We start from the raw sequence: 16373 nt of genomic DNA on the forward strand, positions 1-16373 counted from the left end.
CTGCCAGTTGACCCCGCACCATTTGTTGAAAATGCTGTCTTTTGTCCACCGAATGGTTTTAGCTCCTTTTTCAAAGATCAGCTGACCATAGGTGTGTGGGTTCAGTTCTGTTCCATTGATCTACCTGCCTGTCTCTGTACCAATACCATGCAGTTTTTATCACTATTGCTCTGTAGTAATAGCTTGAGGTCAGAGATGGTGATTCCCCCAGAAGTTCTTTTATTGAGAAGTCATCCTGGGTTTTTTTGTTATTCCAAATGAATTTGTAAATTGCTCTTTCTATCTCTGGGAAGAATTGAGTTAGAATTTTGATGGGGATTGCATTAAATCTGTAGATTGCTTTTGGAAAGATGACCATTTTTTACTACATTAATCCTGCTGATCCATGAGCATGGGAGATCGTTCCATCTTCTGAGAGCCTCTTCGATTTCTTTCTTCAGAGACTTGAAGTTCTTGTCATACGGATTTTTCGCTTCTTGGTTAGAGTCACACCAAGGTATTTTATATTGTTTGTGACTATTGTGAAGGGTGTCATTTACCTAATTTCTTCCGCAGCCTGTTTATCCTTTGAGTATAGGAAGGCTACTGATTTGAGTTAATTTTATATCTGGCTACTTTGCTAAAGTTGTTTAACAGCTGTAGGAGTTCTCTGGTGGAGTTTTTGCAGTCACTTAAGTATACTATCATTTCATCTGCAAATAATGATATTGTGACTTCTTCCTTTCCAATGTGTATCCGTTTGACTTCCTTTTGTTGTCTAATTGCCCTGGCTAGGAATTCTAGTACTATATTGAATAAGTAGGGAGAGAGTGGGTAGCCTTGACTAGTCCCTGATGATTTTAGTGGGATTACTTCAAGTTTCTCTCCATTTAGTTTGATGTTGGCTACTGGTTTGTTGTATATTGCTTTTATTAGTTTTGGTATGGGTCTTAATCCTGTAGTTTTTCAGAAAATTAGACATAGTACTACCTGAGGACCCAGCTATACCACTCCTTGGCATATACCCAAAAGATGCTCCACAAGTAATAAGGACACATGCTTCACTATGTTCATAGTAGCCTTATTTATAATAGCCAGAAGCTGGAAAGAGCCCAGATGTCCCTCAACAGAGGAATGGATACAGAAAATGTGATAACTTTACACAATGGAGTATTACTCAGCTATTAAAAACAATGAATTCATGAAATTCTTAGGCAAATGAATGGAATTAGAAAATATCATCCTTTGAGCGTTAGTAAAGTTTCTTTTATGAATGTGGGTGCCCTTGCATTTGAAGCATAAATGTTCAGGATCAAAAGTTCTTCTTGGTATATTTACCCTTTGAATGAGTATGAAGTGTCTTTCTTCAGGTTGGAAGTTGATTTTATTTGATATTAGAATAGATACTCCAGCTTGTTTCTTGGGACCATTTGCTTGGAAAAAAAATCCAGCCTTTTTTGAGGTAGTGTCTGTCTTTGTCACTGAGGTGGGTTTCTTGTATAAAGCAAAATATTGGGTCCTGTATACATATACAGTCTATTAGTCTATGTCTTTTTGTTGGGGAATTGGGTCCATTGATATTAAGAGATATTAAGGAAAGGTGATTGTTGCTTCCTGGTATTATTGTTGTTAGAGGTGGAGTTATGTTTTTGTGGCTGTCTTCTCATTGGTTTGTTAATGGAAGATTACTTTCTTTTTCTAGGGTGTAGTTTCCTTCCTTGTGTTGGAGTTTTTCATTTATTATCCTTTGAAGGGCTGGATTTGTGGAAAGATATTGTGTAAATTTGATTTTGTCATGGTTTCTCCATCTATGGTAATTGAGAGTGTTGCTGGGTATAGTAGCCTGGATTGGCATTTGTGTTCTCTTAGGGTCTGTATGACATCTTCCCAGGATCTTCTGGCTTTCATAGTCTCTGGTGAGAAGTCTGGTGTGATTCTGATAGGTCTTCCTTTATATGTTACTTGACCTTTTTCCCTTACTGCCCTAACTATTCTTTCTTTGTTTAGTGCATTTGGTATTTTGATTATTATGTGACCAGGAGGTTTTTCTTTTTGGTGATCTATTTGGCATTCTGTAGGATTCTTGGATGTCCATGGGCATCTCTTTCCTGAGGTTAGGGAAGTTTTCTTCTATAATTTTGTTGAAGATATTTACTGAGCCTGTAAGTTTGAATCTTTGCTCTCTTCTATACCTATTATCCTTAGGTTTGGTTTTCTCATTGTGTCCTGAATTTCCTGGATGTTTTGGGTTAGGGAGATTTTTGCATTTTGTATTTTCTTCAATGTTTGGTCAATGTTTTCTATGGTATCTTTTGTGATGAAAACACTTATTTTCCATTGTCCTAACCTGTTTCATGAGCAGAGCATGCTAACTGCAGTCACCACTGGGACAAGACATTTTTAAACATTTTTTCCTACCTAATGAAAATTTTGTAGCCTTTAATCAACATTTTTCTAACATCTCCAACAACCCTAAACATATTTCCACAGTAATACAAAGAACTAGCCTGCCAAACATGTTTCAATTCTTTGTTCTCTTAAAAAAGACAGTAAAATGTAAAAGCAAAAACAATCGAAAATAACAGGGAGAGCTGGCCAAACAATAGCCAGTAGGAGAAATTTTATTGCAACTATCCTAGAAATTGAAGAGAATGTAGATAAAAATAATAAGCTTGATTTCTGTATATATTTCTATATATGTATAATGTTATTTTTATATTAAAAGTATATATTGAGAATCCTTTTTAATCATTTGTAAAGTTATTGGAAAACTGACTATCCTCAGTTCACAACATTGGCAGATGCTAGGAGTGGGAGAGTCTGTTTTATTTTGTTCTTTAAGGGTGTGTGGCCCATGGTAGCTGGACGACTCTGCAGTGGATACCCACACACCTAGGAGTGCATGGGCAGCTCAAACTGGACTTGGTGGGTTTGAGAAGCAGACGAGGGCAGAAACTGGGCAGTCAGGAAATTATAGTGGATCTGGGAGGAGTTGAGGGGAACCTGTTTATAATCAAAACATTATATGAAATTCTGAAAGAAATCACTAAAAAGGAAATATTCATTTTTTTAAATAAAAATTATGTATGACAGTTCCTGATCACAATCCAACAAAACTGACCATGTACAATAAAAAAACAGCAAACATTTTTGCCAAATTAGAAATTTTGAAGTGAGAAGACTGTTAGAGAATATATTAAAGTATGGATTTTAAATAGTTGGAAAATTAATAGCCATGATACCACATGGGAATGTGTAGAATATAGTTTAAAAGTGTTTTTAAAAAGTATTTACTGCTTAATAAACTTATTAGAAAATGAAATAAATTAGGGAAAGGCACCTAAACACTCATCTGAAAATTTATACAAGTAACAAATAGAAGACTGTTAAGAATAAATTGAGGGTATAAGTGAATAAAATTATAAATTAACAAGTGCAAGACTTGGTCAACAAAATGGAAAATGGATTCTGGAAAAAGCAATGAGATAAACAAGCATCTAATAAAGCTAATAAAGGGAGGAGAAGGATGGACAAGGAATAGTTAAAAATTTAGAGACTTGGATATACACAAGATACAAATATAAGTTAGTGAGTATTTGTAAAAATTATGATTTTGTAAAAGATGCTGAAGATTCTCTAGGACTAGGGGAGGAGTGACCAAGAACTCTAATTTTTAAAACAATCTATGTGCTCATATGGATTTCTGTTTTATCTCAAGTATGCCATTTTATTAAAAAAATAAACAGAAATCCAAGGTGCTGGCTTAACATATCTATTTTGCTTTTTTATTTTTTATTTACATTTAAAATTTTTTCAAGATTTTCATGCATGAGTAGTGTATTTAAATGATTTGTTTCCAAACCCATATGTTCCCTCCCTCCAACTCCTCCTATGTCTCCTGCCCCTTCTCTTGGGTACAGTGGGAGACCATGTCTCAAAAAAGTAATATGGAGAGGGATAGAGCAGAAAACCTGGTGTACTTTCCTGGCCTCAGTGTGTATGGCTGGGTGTGCACACTCACAGATGCATGAGGAGCCACACCATATGCACACACACTGCACATTAAAGATATGTGCTTATTATTATATAAGAAATAGCTTCGTCTGTGTTGTATGTAGCAGCTACGTTGAAGTATTCCTCAGCTAGCTCATTTGACCATTCCCCTGGCCATGCGGGTACAACTTTCACTCAGGGCCTTTAATAATCAGCTGATTCTATTCTCCGGTGTTCAAAAGCAATAGTTCACAATGGCCTTCCTGCCCTGGGATAGCTGGTGCCTGACAGCCAGTGCAGAGATGCTGAGGAGTGTCTGTGCCAAGACCTCCATCAAAGCTTCCTTCAAATGTGTTGCCCAGAGAGACTTCAGGCATCTGCTCGGCTGCTGCAAGTGGCAGGCAGCCCTTACGGACGGAGGCTTCGTAGGAACAGTCATCTTGACAGACACTAACCCTTTGCCATTTCATGCTCAGTGTTGTACTTCTGAGGGAAGCAGTGTCAGTTGTGTCTACCCACAGATCTACCTCCTGTCTTACTTGCACAGAAAGTGAGATGGTTATAAACGAGGCGGAATAAGCAGACATTTATCATCTGCACATAGGAGATAAGGAAAGGGAACCTCAGGAAGAAATCTATCGGAAGAAAATGAGCAGTTAGCCAACTAGGGATTAACATATGTTTTTTTTTTTTTTCTGTCTCTCTTTTTTTTTTACACTTTTTTATTTGATATAATTTATTTACATTTCAAATGATTTCCCTTTTCTAGCCCCCCCCACTCCCCGAAAGTCCCGTAAGCCCCCTTCTCTTCCCCTGTCCTCCCACCCACCCCTTCCCACTTCCCCGTTCTGGTTTTGCCGAATACTGTTTCACTGAGTCTTTCCAGAAACAGGGGCCACTCCTCCTTTCTTCTTGTATCTCAATTGATGTGTGGATTATGTTTTGGGTATTCCAGTTTTCTAGGTTAATATCCACTTATTAGTGAGTGCATACCATGATTCACCTTTTGAGTCTGGGTTACCTCACTTAGTATGATATTCTCTAGCTCCATCCATTTGCCTAAGAATTTCATGAATTCGTTGTTTCTAATGGCTGAATAGTACTCCATTGTGTAGATATACCACATTTTTTGCATCCACTCTTCTGTTGAGGGATACCTGGGTTCTTTCCAGCATCTGGCAATTATAAATAGGGCTGCTATGAACATAGTAGAGCATGTATCCTTATTACATGGTGGGGAGTCTTCTGGGTATATGCCCAGGAGTGGTATAGCAGGATCTTCTGGAAGTGAGGTGCCCAGTTTTCGGAGGAACCGCCAGACTGCTTTCCAGAGTGGTTGTACCAATTTGCAACCCCACCAGCAGTGGAGGAGTGTTCCTCTTTCTCCACACCTTCTCCAACACCTGCTGTCTCCTGAATTTTTAATCTTAGCCATTCTGACTGGTGTAAGATGAAATCTTAGGGTTGTTTTGATTTGCATTTCCCTAATGACTAATGAAGTTGAGCATTTTTTAAGATGCTTCTCCGCCATCCGAAGTTCTTCAGGTGAGAATTCTTTGTTTAACTCTGTACCCCATTTTTTAATAGAGTTGTTTGGTTTTCTGGAGTCTAACTTCTTGAGTTCTTTATATATATTGGATATTAGCCCTCTATCTGATGTAGGATTGGTGAAGATCTTTTCCCAATTTGTTGGTTGCCGATTTGTCCTCTTGATGGTGTCCTTTGCCTTACAGAAACTTTGTAATTTTATGAGGTCCCATTTGTCAATTCTTGCCCTTAGAGCATATGCTATTGGTGTTCTGTTCAGAAACTTTCTCCCTGTACCAGATTAACATATGTTAATGATGCCTTTCATAAGGCTTACAGCCTAGACTGGTCTGCCAAGGTTTTCACAGACAGACAGACAGTCAGACAGAGCCAGTTACAAGCCCCAGAAAAGTTTATCTTTACATATTGACCAATTATAAACTGGTTCCCATAAACTCTTCTTGGATTTAAATTACTTTGGAATTCACATAGATCAGGTAGACACATTTACTGGATTATTATATAGGATAGTACAAAGGATACACATGAAAATAAGTACAAGGTGAGGTTCGAATGAAGGGGAGCAGCATTTTCACACTATCTCTGGGAGTGTACCACACCCAGAAAGCTCCACAGGCTCTGCTGTTCCAAAGCCGTCTGACCTCCATCCTCTGGGCTTTCCATGGAGACTTCATTGCATAGAAATAATTGAACCATAGGCAAGGATATGTAAATGTGATTTGGACAGAGAATATGATCTAATGGAATTGGGAAATAAATGGAATAGGGAAATTCAACAAGCCTGTCTGTGTACACTTCTATTCAACTCTGTCAAGTATCTCTGCCTCTTGAGCATGAGGTAAGATATTTACTTAAATCTTGTAATTTACCAGATCTTATAATTTGCCAGATCAGAAAGGTCAGAGAATTTCCTGATGGCCAACTTCAAAAGAGACATTCTAGTTTGCATAGATTGCATTGTGCAAGTAGTTATGGACCAACAGCTGCAGACAGCAGTGGAATATATACTTTCTGTGACGTCAGGGTCCCTGTACTGCAATTAAGTAAAACTCACCAGTGAACTTTTTTTTTTTAACCCTACCTTAAATAGGAAAGAACCTTGCAGTTCCACAGTGATTGAAACTTTGTTCACCACAGAGTACGTCTGTTGATTTTAATGTCTGCTTTTTTTTCCCCCATAGATAAGAGTTCATGTGGTTTTGTGGTGTATCAAAACCACAAACTTTTCCAATCAAAAACTTTCACTGCTACATCAGATTTTAGTCAAAAAATTATCTCCAGCAAAGCAGATGGAAGTGAACAAATCCAGAATGATGTTTCTGTGCAAATGGTGTTTAATCCCACGGTAAGTTTTTCCATGAACGGAAATAAAAATTCTGTCTACTCTTAATTAAAAATAACTGGAGGTTTTATTTTGATAAAAAAAACTTTACAGAATCTTTTTTATTTTTAAGTCTTTTGAGCTGAAGAGATGACTCAGTGGTTAAAAGCACTGACTGCTCTTCCAGAGGTCCTGAGTTCAATTTCCAGCAACCACATGGTGGCTCACAACCATCTGTAATGGGACCTGATGACTTCTTCTGGTGTGTCCAAAGACATCAACGGTGTACTCATATACATAAAATAAATAAATAGATCTTTAAAAAAACTAGCCAGGAAAAGTCTTTTGAAGTAATCATTTAAATGTTTGAATTTTATGACAAAGTAAAATATAAAATTAGTTGATTTGATTTTTGTATCCTCATATACTTTCTTTGATTGATTGGTTGTTTATTGTGTACTTGAGACAAACTCACTGTATAGCCCTTGCAGGGTATGAACTTGGAGTAGACCTCCAACCTCACATTCACAAGTACTGGAATTCTAACTTTATGACTTTTTATGCCTTTCTTCTTCCCTCAATCTATAAGGAAGCTCTTGATGCTTGTATATGTACTTATTTCTCTTGGGACAATCTTATCCTATTAGATTTTCCCCTATCCAATTAATCATTAAATGTGCAATTCACAGTATGACAAAAGAGAACTCCAGCTTCACTCCTATGCCTGTGTCTACTGGAATTTTTCAAAAAGCGACTGGGACACACTTGGCTGCCAGAAACACATGAGCACCTCAGGGTTCCTTGGTTGCCAATGCAACCACACAACCAATTTTGCTGTATTGATGGTAAGCATGCGCAAAACAATCTCTTTTGCGACAAGGTTTTCCCTTATACACAGGTCTAGAATACATCAACCAAGGATAACATCGAGGTATTTTTTTTACATAGATTTTAAGTTCACATAAAATGGAAAAAGGGATAAAGTGATAGGGCTAAAAAGGAGAATGCTCGAAAGTAGCAGAGGTCTTTGTTGTTTACCATTTGGCTTCAGGATAGAGATAGACAAGTTTAGTTTAGCGCTGTGTTTGTAAGCATGGAAAAGACGCATATGTGTGAAGAAGAAGTTGACTCATTCCACTAGATGAGCTGTGTGAAACTGAGATCCTTGTTGAGTGGAGGAGCACTTCAGTACATACCTGGACGTATGTAGGCCACTTGGATTTCCTCAAACTCTTTCCATTGCAACGGTCCCAGTTACTGTATTTGTTGGTAAGTGGAAAAGAAACGGCTCTCGAGTTCTTTACATGTTTTCTATAGGTTCATTCTCCCTTCCTTAAGCTTATTAACCATCAACATCCCTGCACAGGGGCAGAAGCAGATCCGACATATGTACCTCTGACCTCTCTGGAAACCATTCTTAAAAAGCAAAGTGTTGGTTTGAATATATGATGGAGTGAGGACATGTGTAGAATGTTGGAATAGAGTATTAACAGGGGTAGCTACTAAGCAGCACTCATTCATGAATCCCTGGAGGGAAAACTGTGTTTTCATCCTGCAGTAGCTGACATGTAGCCAGGTTTGGGATGGAGACCCACAGAACACACTGACAACAGTGTAGACAATCAAATAGAACTTTATTTTTAGACATGTTTGAGACGACTGTATCTCCCTCATTTTAGCTGTAAAACTGCTCTTAATTGATTTGTATTACTTCTTGTCTAACTTACATTGAGAGCAGATTTTCCTATCAGAAGACACAAGTGACAAAATTTTCCATTTTTGACATCAAGTTGTATTAGCTATGAAGATTAGCTTATACATTAAATGATACAGAAAGCTTTGTAACAATTATATATATAATTTACCTCATTTAAGAATCTATCAAGATGTCAGGACTGGAGAGGTGACTGAGCAGGTAAGAACACTTCTAATTTCAGTTCCCAGCACGCGTATCACTGGCTTACAACTGCCTGTTATTCCAGTTCCAGAGAATCTGATGTCCCCCTTCTGGTCTCCACAGGTCCCCACACATATGTGGCATAAACTTACCCAGACACATACATGTAAATAAATTCATTTTTATACAAAGATATATTTGGAGTCTAGCTGGGATATTTGGCATCTACATTATTCTAATCAATGTAATTCTTTGGTACAGACCTACACTAATATTTTTCAAAATTCCTAGGCCAGTTTATTTAAAATCTATGTCAAATTATTTTTCAGAGTTTCAAAAAGGATTACAAGTATCCTGAATCCCTAGACGTATTATCCAACATTGGCTGTGCCTTGTCCATTGCTGGTCTGGCTCTAACAATCTTATTCCAGATTCTCACCAGGTAAGACCTCAGCCCATTGGTTGAGTGTTTAAGTATCTGTGTCTGTCTCAGTCAACTGCTTGTTGGTCCTCTTGGAGGGCAGCCATGCTAGGCTCGCTCCTGTCTGTAAACACACTATAGCTTCAGTAATAGTACCAGACCTTGGAGCCTCCTCTTGAGATGGGTCCCAATTTGGGCTGGTCACTGAACCTGTGGAACTTTTAAAGTTTTGAGTTTCACATCTTTTTGCTTGTAAAACAAAATCTTACTTCAAAATTGGAATAAGTACCTATAAACATATTTCTTTTCACCTTATTTTTCTACCAAAGAATCTTCTTGGGGTTTTATTGTTACAGGCTACAGGACAGTTGAAGAAGGTGGGGGCCTCCTCTGGCCTCCTCCTCCTCTTCCTCACTGTGATTGGGTTTGTCTTTCACTCCTGGCTCTTCAGGGTTAGGCACCATACTTGGCCCACATAAAACTGTAACTATGAAATAAACTGATCAAGCAAATGTTCCAATCTGGTTCTGCTCTCTCACTCAACTTGTATCAAGATGAATTCATGACTCCTCTAGAAACATTTCTTCCTGCCAAATTTCTACCCAATTATATCTTAATGTATAGAACCAGGTTTTAATTATAAAGACATTGTTCTTTATAGTTCCATGTTGTCTTAAATAAAATCTATAACTAAGCAGACATAGGATACTGGCTGTCCTTGTAAAACCCAAAAATATATCCTAATTTTGAAATAGTTTATGATTATTTTTACTTTTGCCCTGAAATTCTGAAAGTAAGCTGTACATAAGACAATCATCTTTAAATTTTTCACCTGTGTGTCTCCAGAACACAACATTCTATATTCTCCTATAGAGTGTTGTATCAGTATCCTCATGCTGGAAATGTAATCTAAGAAATTTAAAATTATGCAATCTATAATCAAGTATTTCAATTCAGTCAGTAATCTATTACTGGGTATATTTCTCTAAATCTATTTACTATCTTGAGTTTTAGTCACCTTTAGCCTATAATAATTTCTTTTGCTTTTTTGTTTTGGTCATTTATGACACTAAAGTCTTTGAAGTATTCAGGCATTTTGAAGACTGATCTTCAGTGTAGGATTTGTTTGACATTCTCCTAATTGTTAGATTCAGGTTAAAGATTTTTAGAGTAAATACGATGTGATCGAATCTTTCTAAGTGTGACACCACATGGTAGTAGTCCTGCCGTTATTGGCTGTAATTTTCAGTGCTGTTTACCTGAGTAACTATGATGTTTCTATATCATCACGGCTCATTTCTCACTATCTAAACAGGTGCTTCATGTGATGACTTTAAGTCTATGATGTCCCCCAGTTTTCCAACAGTCTCTCACACAGTGAGTCTGCTGAGATCTACAGGGGTCCTTAGTAGAACATGATTGCATTGATTTCTACTCCTTTTTGTTTTCTTGTTTCTTGGCTATGCACTAATAAAAAGCCACAGTGAGAGCTTTATGCCCTTTCCCCATATTTCCTTGGACTCTAAGCACTGTCTCATTTAGATCACAACAAAATGACTGGGCTCATCTTTCTGCCCCTCTGCTTAAATCTCTGAACTTGTAATTTCTCCAGAGTAGAATTACTTTTTCCGTTTTCCTTCACCTTTCATACTAAAAGACTTTTTTAAAAAATTATTCACTAATATTTTTTTTGTTAACTGCTTAATATTGACAAGTACCATGCCAGAAGCTAAACAGTAAACTATAAGCAAAACAGTTCCCACCTGTGGAGAATTTACACTCTCAGGGCATAGACAAGAAGAGGACTGGAGTAAAAGAATATGCTAAACAGTTACTAGCTCGCCATGGAAAGTGAAATGCCTTGCAGATGTGTCCCTTCATTTGCATTCCTTCTAACACTATAGTTCAACAATTCTTCAGTTCACTATGGATAATTTGTAGTTACTATCTAACTAGGTTCTTTGTCACCAAAAATCTCACCATTTCCATTTCTTATTAGACACTTTTTTCTTTTGTTAATATTTCCTAGCCCAGTTGGCAATCATGTATACCACTAACATTCATGAGAATATATAACTGAACAAAATAATATAGGTGTTTTGTTGATATTTTAAATCTTGAATGAAATAATTTTTGGGATAAATCTCCCCCATGATAATAACAGAGAATATAGCAATATGCTATAAAGGGTCCAGGCTGTTTGAAAATTTCTTGTTCTCCATATAGGTCATAATTTATATCCAAAATTAGAAGTTATAACTACTGTTACTTTTTATTTCATTTTTAAAATGAATTTAGGGAGGGAACATGCAACTGCATGTGTGTGGAGATCAGAGGACAGCATGTGAGAGTCATGTTCCCCTTCTGCTATGTGGACAATACAGGCTGTGTAGCTTGGTGGAAGAGCCTGTACTTGCTGAGCTGTCGCGCAAGCCCCTCAGGATATTTTGTATATAACTTCTTTGAAGACACCTTGCAGTTTTTATTATTAAGTATCTCAAAAAGTGTAAAAGGCTTGAATGATCAAGAAAAGCTCAACTAATATATCAAAAGACTGAATTCTATCAATGGTAAAATCCAAGTACTGAGAGAGGTTTCTGGATAATTTGTAGTTACTGTCTGACTGGGTTCTTTTTCACCTAAAATGAAAGCCATACAGGCCATTGGTAGACTTGGTCATTAATTTTTAGGGTAAAAATAACAAGACACATCTGGATATTAAAACTTTTAAAACCTACGATAAATTCAGAAAAACAGCTATTGGAGAGATCTATACTCTAGAAATTCTAGAAGAAATTAGATGATAATAAGTATGGATCTTATAGCCTTCATTAGTTCAGGACTATGTGCCATAGAATATAGGACTGTTATTTGCTATTGGAGAGAATACAAGGATATAACTGTCTTTAATAAAGAAGATGGTATGTACATGTTAGAGAGAATGACATACCTTGCATTTGAGGTCAATGTTATTAAAGCACGTCTTTCCTCTTTTGCCAGTCTCACACACACACAAACACACACACACACACACACACACACACATATATTGGCCAGTATAGAGAATACATACATTGACCACAGCATGCATTCCCTAAATATTACATACCTCTTCCATGACATACAGCACATCACACACATGCAGACATATAGGCACACACACACACACACACACACACACACACACACGATCAACATGATCATAATGCCTTCTAAAGTTGATGGTATACATTGCCAGTCTGTAGATAAAACCAGGACAGAAAAAACTATTTGAACAAAGACATTAAGTTCATAGGAACTGGGAGTGGGGCAGAGAGGATCAATTTTGAAAAGCATTTGGTTTTGCATCTAGAAATTACAACTCTAAATGCTGGAACACTCTGAGCATATTTTGTGCTAAAAGGGCAATTCAGAACATCTTGAACATTTAGCAATCAACAAGAATTTCTCAAAGTTTAACCCTGGGACTTTCATCATTCAGAGGTACCATGTGAAAAGAGAATTCTAAGCTGACTTACAGAAAAGCAATGTGATTATGTTCTAACATAGCAAAAAGGTTGTAATCATCTGCCTACTAAAAAAAATAGCATCACTAATAATTTAAAAAACTTTGCCTAATTTTATTCTTTAAAACATAAGCAAAATGAGTTCTTAAAATATGCATCATTATTACATTTTTAACTTTTAAACTTATATTTGGCATTAACTTAAACTTTACAAATGATTTTACAAATAAATATTTGCTACAAACAGATTTCTCTACATTCAAACATGGGTTCATCTATTAATACAAAATTTTCTATTTTGAGGCAGAAATGCCATATAGATGTTCTTCTTTCTGCACATAGTCTTTGTATATGTCTACACATGCCTGAGCTCAGTGATGTAAAACAATGTATTACTTCTCAGGAGTTGGGCACTTTCTGGGGCTGATCTGGTCTTGCTGAGCTGTTCCAGGAGATGGAGTCAGACAGTAGCTGGGATGAGTCCTTTGGAGGTGCCTGTAGGGCAATGGTTCTCAACTGTCCTAATGCTGCAACCCTTTATACAGTTCCTCACGCTGTTGATGTTGATTTGCTGATGGTGTTGATATTGCTGCTGCTGCTGCTGCTGCTGCTGCTGTTGTTGTTGTTGTTGATATTGTTGATGGTGTTTTATAAGGGTTCATAATTTGCTAAAGAAGGATAATCTGGATTCGAATAGTATGCAAAAACAAAGAGAGGTTTATTCTGCAGAAGTCTAGCATGCTAGAGTCTCCCATTACCAAGAGAAAGAGATGCCTCAGTGAGCTCACAGACGATTTAAAGCACATTAGGGGAATTCTTGAGAGGGGTAGGTGGCCTCTGTCTTAATCATTGGCTCTATCTCTAGGGACATTCCAGAACCATGGATGGGGAGTGGGGGCCTGGAAACTGTTGCTGGGGATGTCTGGAAACTGCTGTTGACCTAGTGTCTTTCTCTCAGGCCAGGTGGCAGGGCAGCTTCTGATGGCAAGGCAGTTCTGACTGGCTGCCTGTTGTTTTTTTTGTTGTTGTTGTTTTCAGTAACTGATTTGCCTGGGCTTGACTGGACTTACTCAGTTCTTAGAAACAGAGATTTAGGCCTAGTCTCCTAATTTGAATTCTGCCAATTTGAAACCTGTCATGGAGTCAGCCTAGCCTGTCTCAGTTGCTGGGGTTTTTGTTGTTGTTGTTGTTTGTTTGTTTGTTTGTTTGTGGTTTTTTGGTGATTTCACTTGATTCTTCATGTTTACTTTATTTATTTTATTTTATTTTTAGGAAGATCAGAAAAACATCAGTAACCTGGGTGTTGGTCAGTTTGTGTACATCGATGTTGATTTTTAATCTCCTTTTTGTGTTTGGAATTGAAAACTCCAATAAGAAATTAAAGACAAGTGATAGTGACATCGATACTAACCCTGAAAATAACAAAATACCAGAAAGCGATACCGTTGAGACCCCGAATCCCTCATGCACAGCCATTGCCGCCTTGCTCCACTATTTTCTGCTGGTGACATTCACCTGGAATGGACTCAGTGCGACACAGCTCTACTTCCTTCTGATAAGAACCATGAAGCCCCTCCCTCCACATTTCATTTTCATCATCTCATTAGTTGGATGGGGTACGTGTTTGCATCAACACTTAATTAGAAATTTCACTTTGTTGCAATTGTCTAATGTCAACAAATACCCATTGGGGTGCTAACCATTCAGGGTAGGGGAGAAGAAAATAGAGTAATCACTAAGAACTGTTTCTGTCTAGTAGCTTACTCTCCAGTGAGGGCTCAACACTGGTATACTGGACATAGTAGAAGCTAAATTAAAGGGTTCAATTTTTAAAAACCATCAATTTATTAGTTTATTTGGAACATATACAATTAATCTTCTAGCTAATTTTGTATTAATTATTTTATTTATTTATATCCCTTCCACCCCCAAATGCTGCCCTCCCTCCCAGTACCCACTCACAGAGTTCTTGCTCTCATCTCTCCTCCCTTCTCCTCTGAGAGGGTGCCACCCAGGTATCCCTTCACCCTGGGGCATCACATCTCTACAGGATTAGGTGCATCCTCTTCCACTGAGGCCAGACAGGGCAGCAATCCCACAAAACTCAGGAACAAGACAAGGCTGCCCACTCTCGCCCTATGTATTCAATATAGTACTTAGATTCTAGAGAGAGCGATAAGACAACAGAAGGAGATCAAGAGGATACAAATTGGAAAAGAAGAAAGTCAAGGTATCAATATTCACAGATGATATGATAGTATCAAAAATATTGTACCAGAGAATTCTACCAGAGAACTCCTACAGCTGATAAACAACTTTAGCAAAGTGGCTAGATATAAAATTAACTCAAAGAAATCAGTAGCCATCCTTTATACAAATGATAAATGGGCTGAGAAAGAAATTAAGGAAATGGCACTCTTCATAATAGCCACAAATAATATAAAATATATTGGTGTAACTCTAACCATGCATGTGTATATGACAAGAACTTCAAGTCCCTAAAGAAAGAAATCAAAGAAGACCTCAGAAGATGGAAAAATCTCCCATGATGATTAATTGGTAGGATTAAAATAGTGAAAATGGTCATCTTACTAAAAGCAATCGCCATCAAAATTCCAACACAATTCTTCACAGATATGGGAAGAGCAATTCTCAACTTCATATGGAAAAAAGCCCAAAACAATTCTGAACAATAAAAGAACTTCTAGAGGAATCACCATCTCTGATGGTGTACCTCAAGTTGTACTATAGAACAATAGTGACAAAAACTACATTGTATTATTACAGAGTCAAACAGGTTGATCAATGGAATAGAATTGAAGACCTGGAAATAAACCCACACACCTATGGACACTTGATTTTTGACATAGAAGCCAAAACCATACAGTGGAAAAAGAGAAAGCATCTTCACCAAATGGTACTGGTCTAACCGGCAGTCAGTGTGTAGAAGAACACAAATAGATCCATATTTATCACCCTGCACAAAGCTCAAGTCCAAGTGGATCAAGGACATCAACATAAAACCAGATACACTGAATCTAACAGCGAATGTGGGAAATAGCCTTGAACACATTAGCACAGAAGAAAATCTAACTACGCTAACAGTGTTTCAAGGAAAGTAATCAGAGTGACTTGTTATGAAAAAATTCTTGAACATTATGTTGTATCCCAGGAAAGACAAAGGAAAGAATTGTTTCAGTACTACTCAAATTTAAATTGTTCTAGTAAAAAAATATTGGGACATTTGGTGGTGAACATTGTTATTGGAAAATTAAGAAATGAGAAATCAAATAGTATTGGTACTTAGAGAACACTAAAAATAGAAAGAGAACAGGAAAATTCTACTTTAATTCTACTGCTGTCAATGGGTCAATATATTGTCAAAGAGGAAAAAGAATACATCTAAAGAGGTCAGATGTATAATTTACTCAAAGTCATTTATAATTAATTTCCATCTTGGATAAAGTATTAACCTCCAGCCTCTCTTTATCATTTAGGAGTTCCAGCAATAATAGTAGGTCTAACGATTGGGATTATTTATGCCCTGAGTGCAAACAAGACGTACTGGGAGTTAGACTACCGGCAAGAGGAAATGTAAGTTTTGGCTTTTTAAACTTTGACATGAAAGTATATATTCATTGATACTGACTCCAAGAGTCCAACTTTCACTTTATAAATGCCATATTTTGTAATGGTTATTTTAAGTTC

The 16373-nt window shown here is 37.1% G+C and overlaps 1 protein-coding gene across 1 annotated transcript in view; it reads left to right on the forward strand.

Moving 5' to 3' along the window:
- Adgrg7 (adhesion G protein-coupled receptor G7) overlaps positions 1-16373 on the forward strand; it is a 73638-nt gene that overhangs the window by 40818 nt on the left and 16447 nt on the right. Inside the window, exons 9-13 of the mRNA XM_052159115.1 lie at positions 6702-6865; positions 7531-7686; positions 9068-9180; positions 13938-14281; positions 16163-16259. Coding sequence (XP_052015075.1) covers positions 6702-6865; positions 7531-7686; positions 9068-9180; positions 13938-14281; positions 16163-16259 — 874 coding nt within the window. The remainder of the gene's footprint in view (positions 1-6701; positions 6866-7530; positions 7687-9067; positions 9181-13937; positions 14282-16162; positions 16260-16373) is intronic.

This window comes from Apodemus sylvaticus, chromosome 15 (assembly GCF_947179515.1).
Source record: "Apodemus sylvaticus chromosome 15, mApoSyl1.1, whole genome shotgun sequence".
Taxonomy (NCBI): domain Eukaryota; kingdom Metazoa; phylum Chordata; class Mammalia; order Rodentia; family Muridae; genus Apodemus; species Apodemus sylvaticus.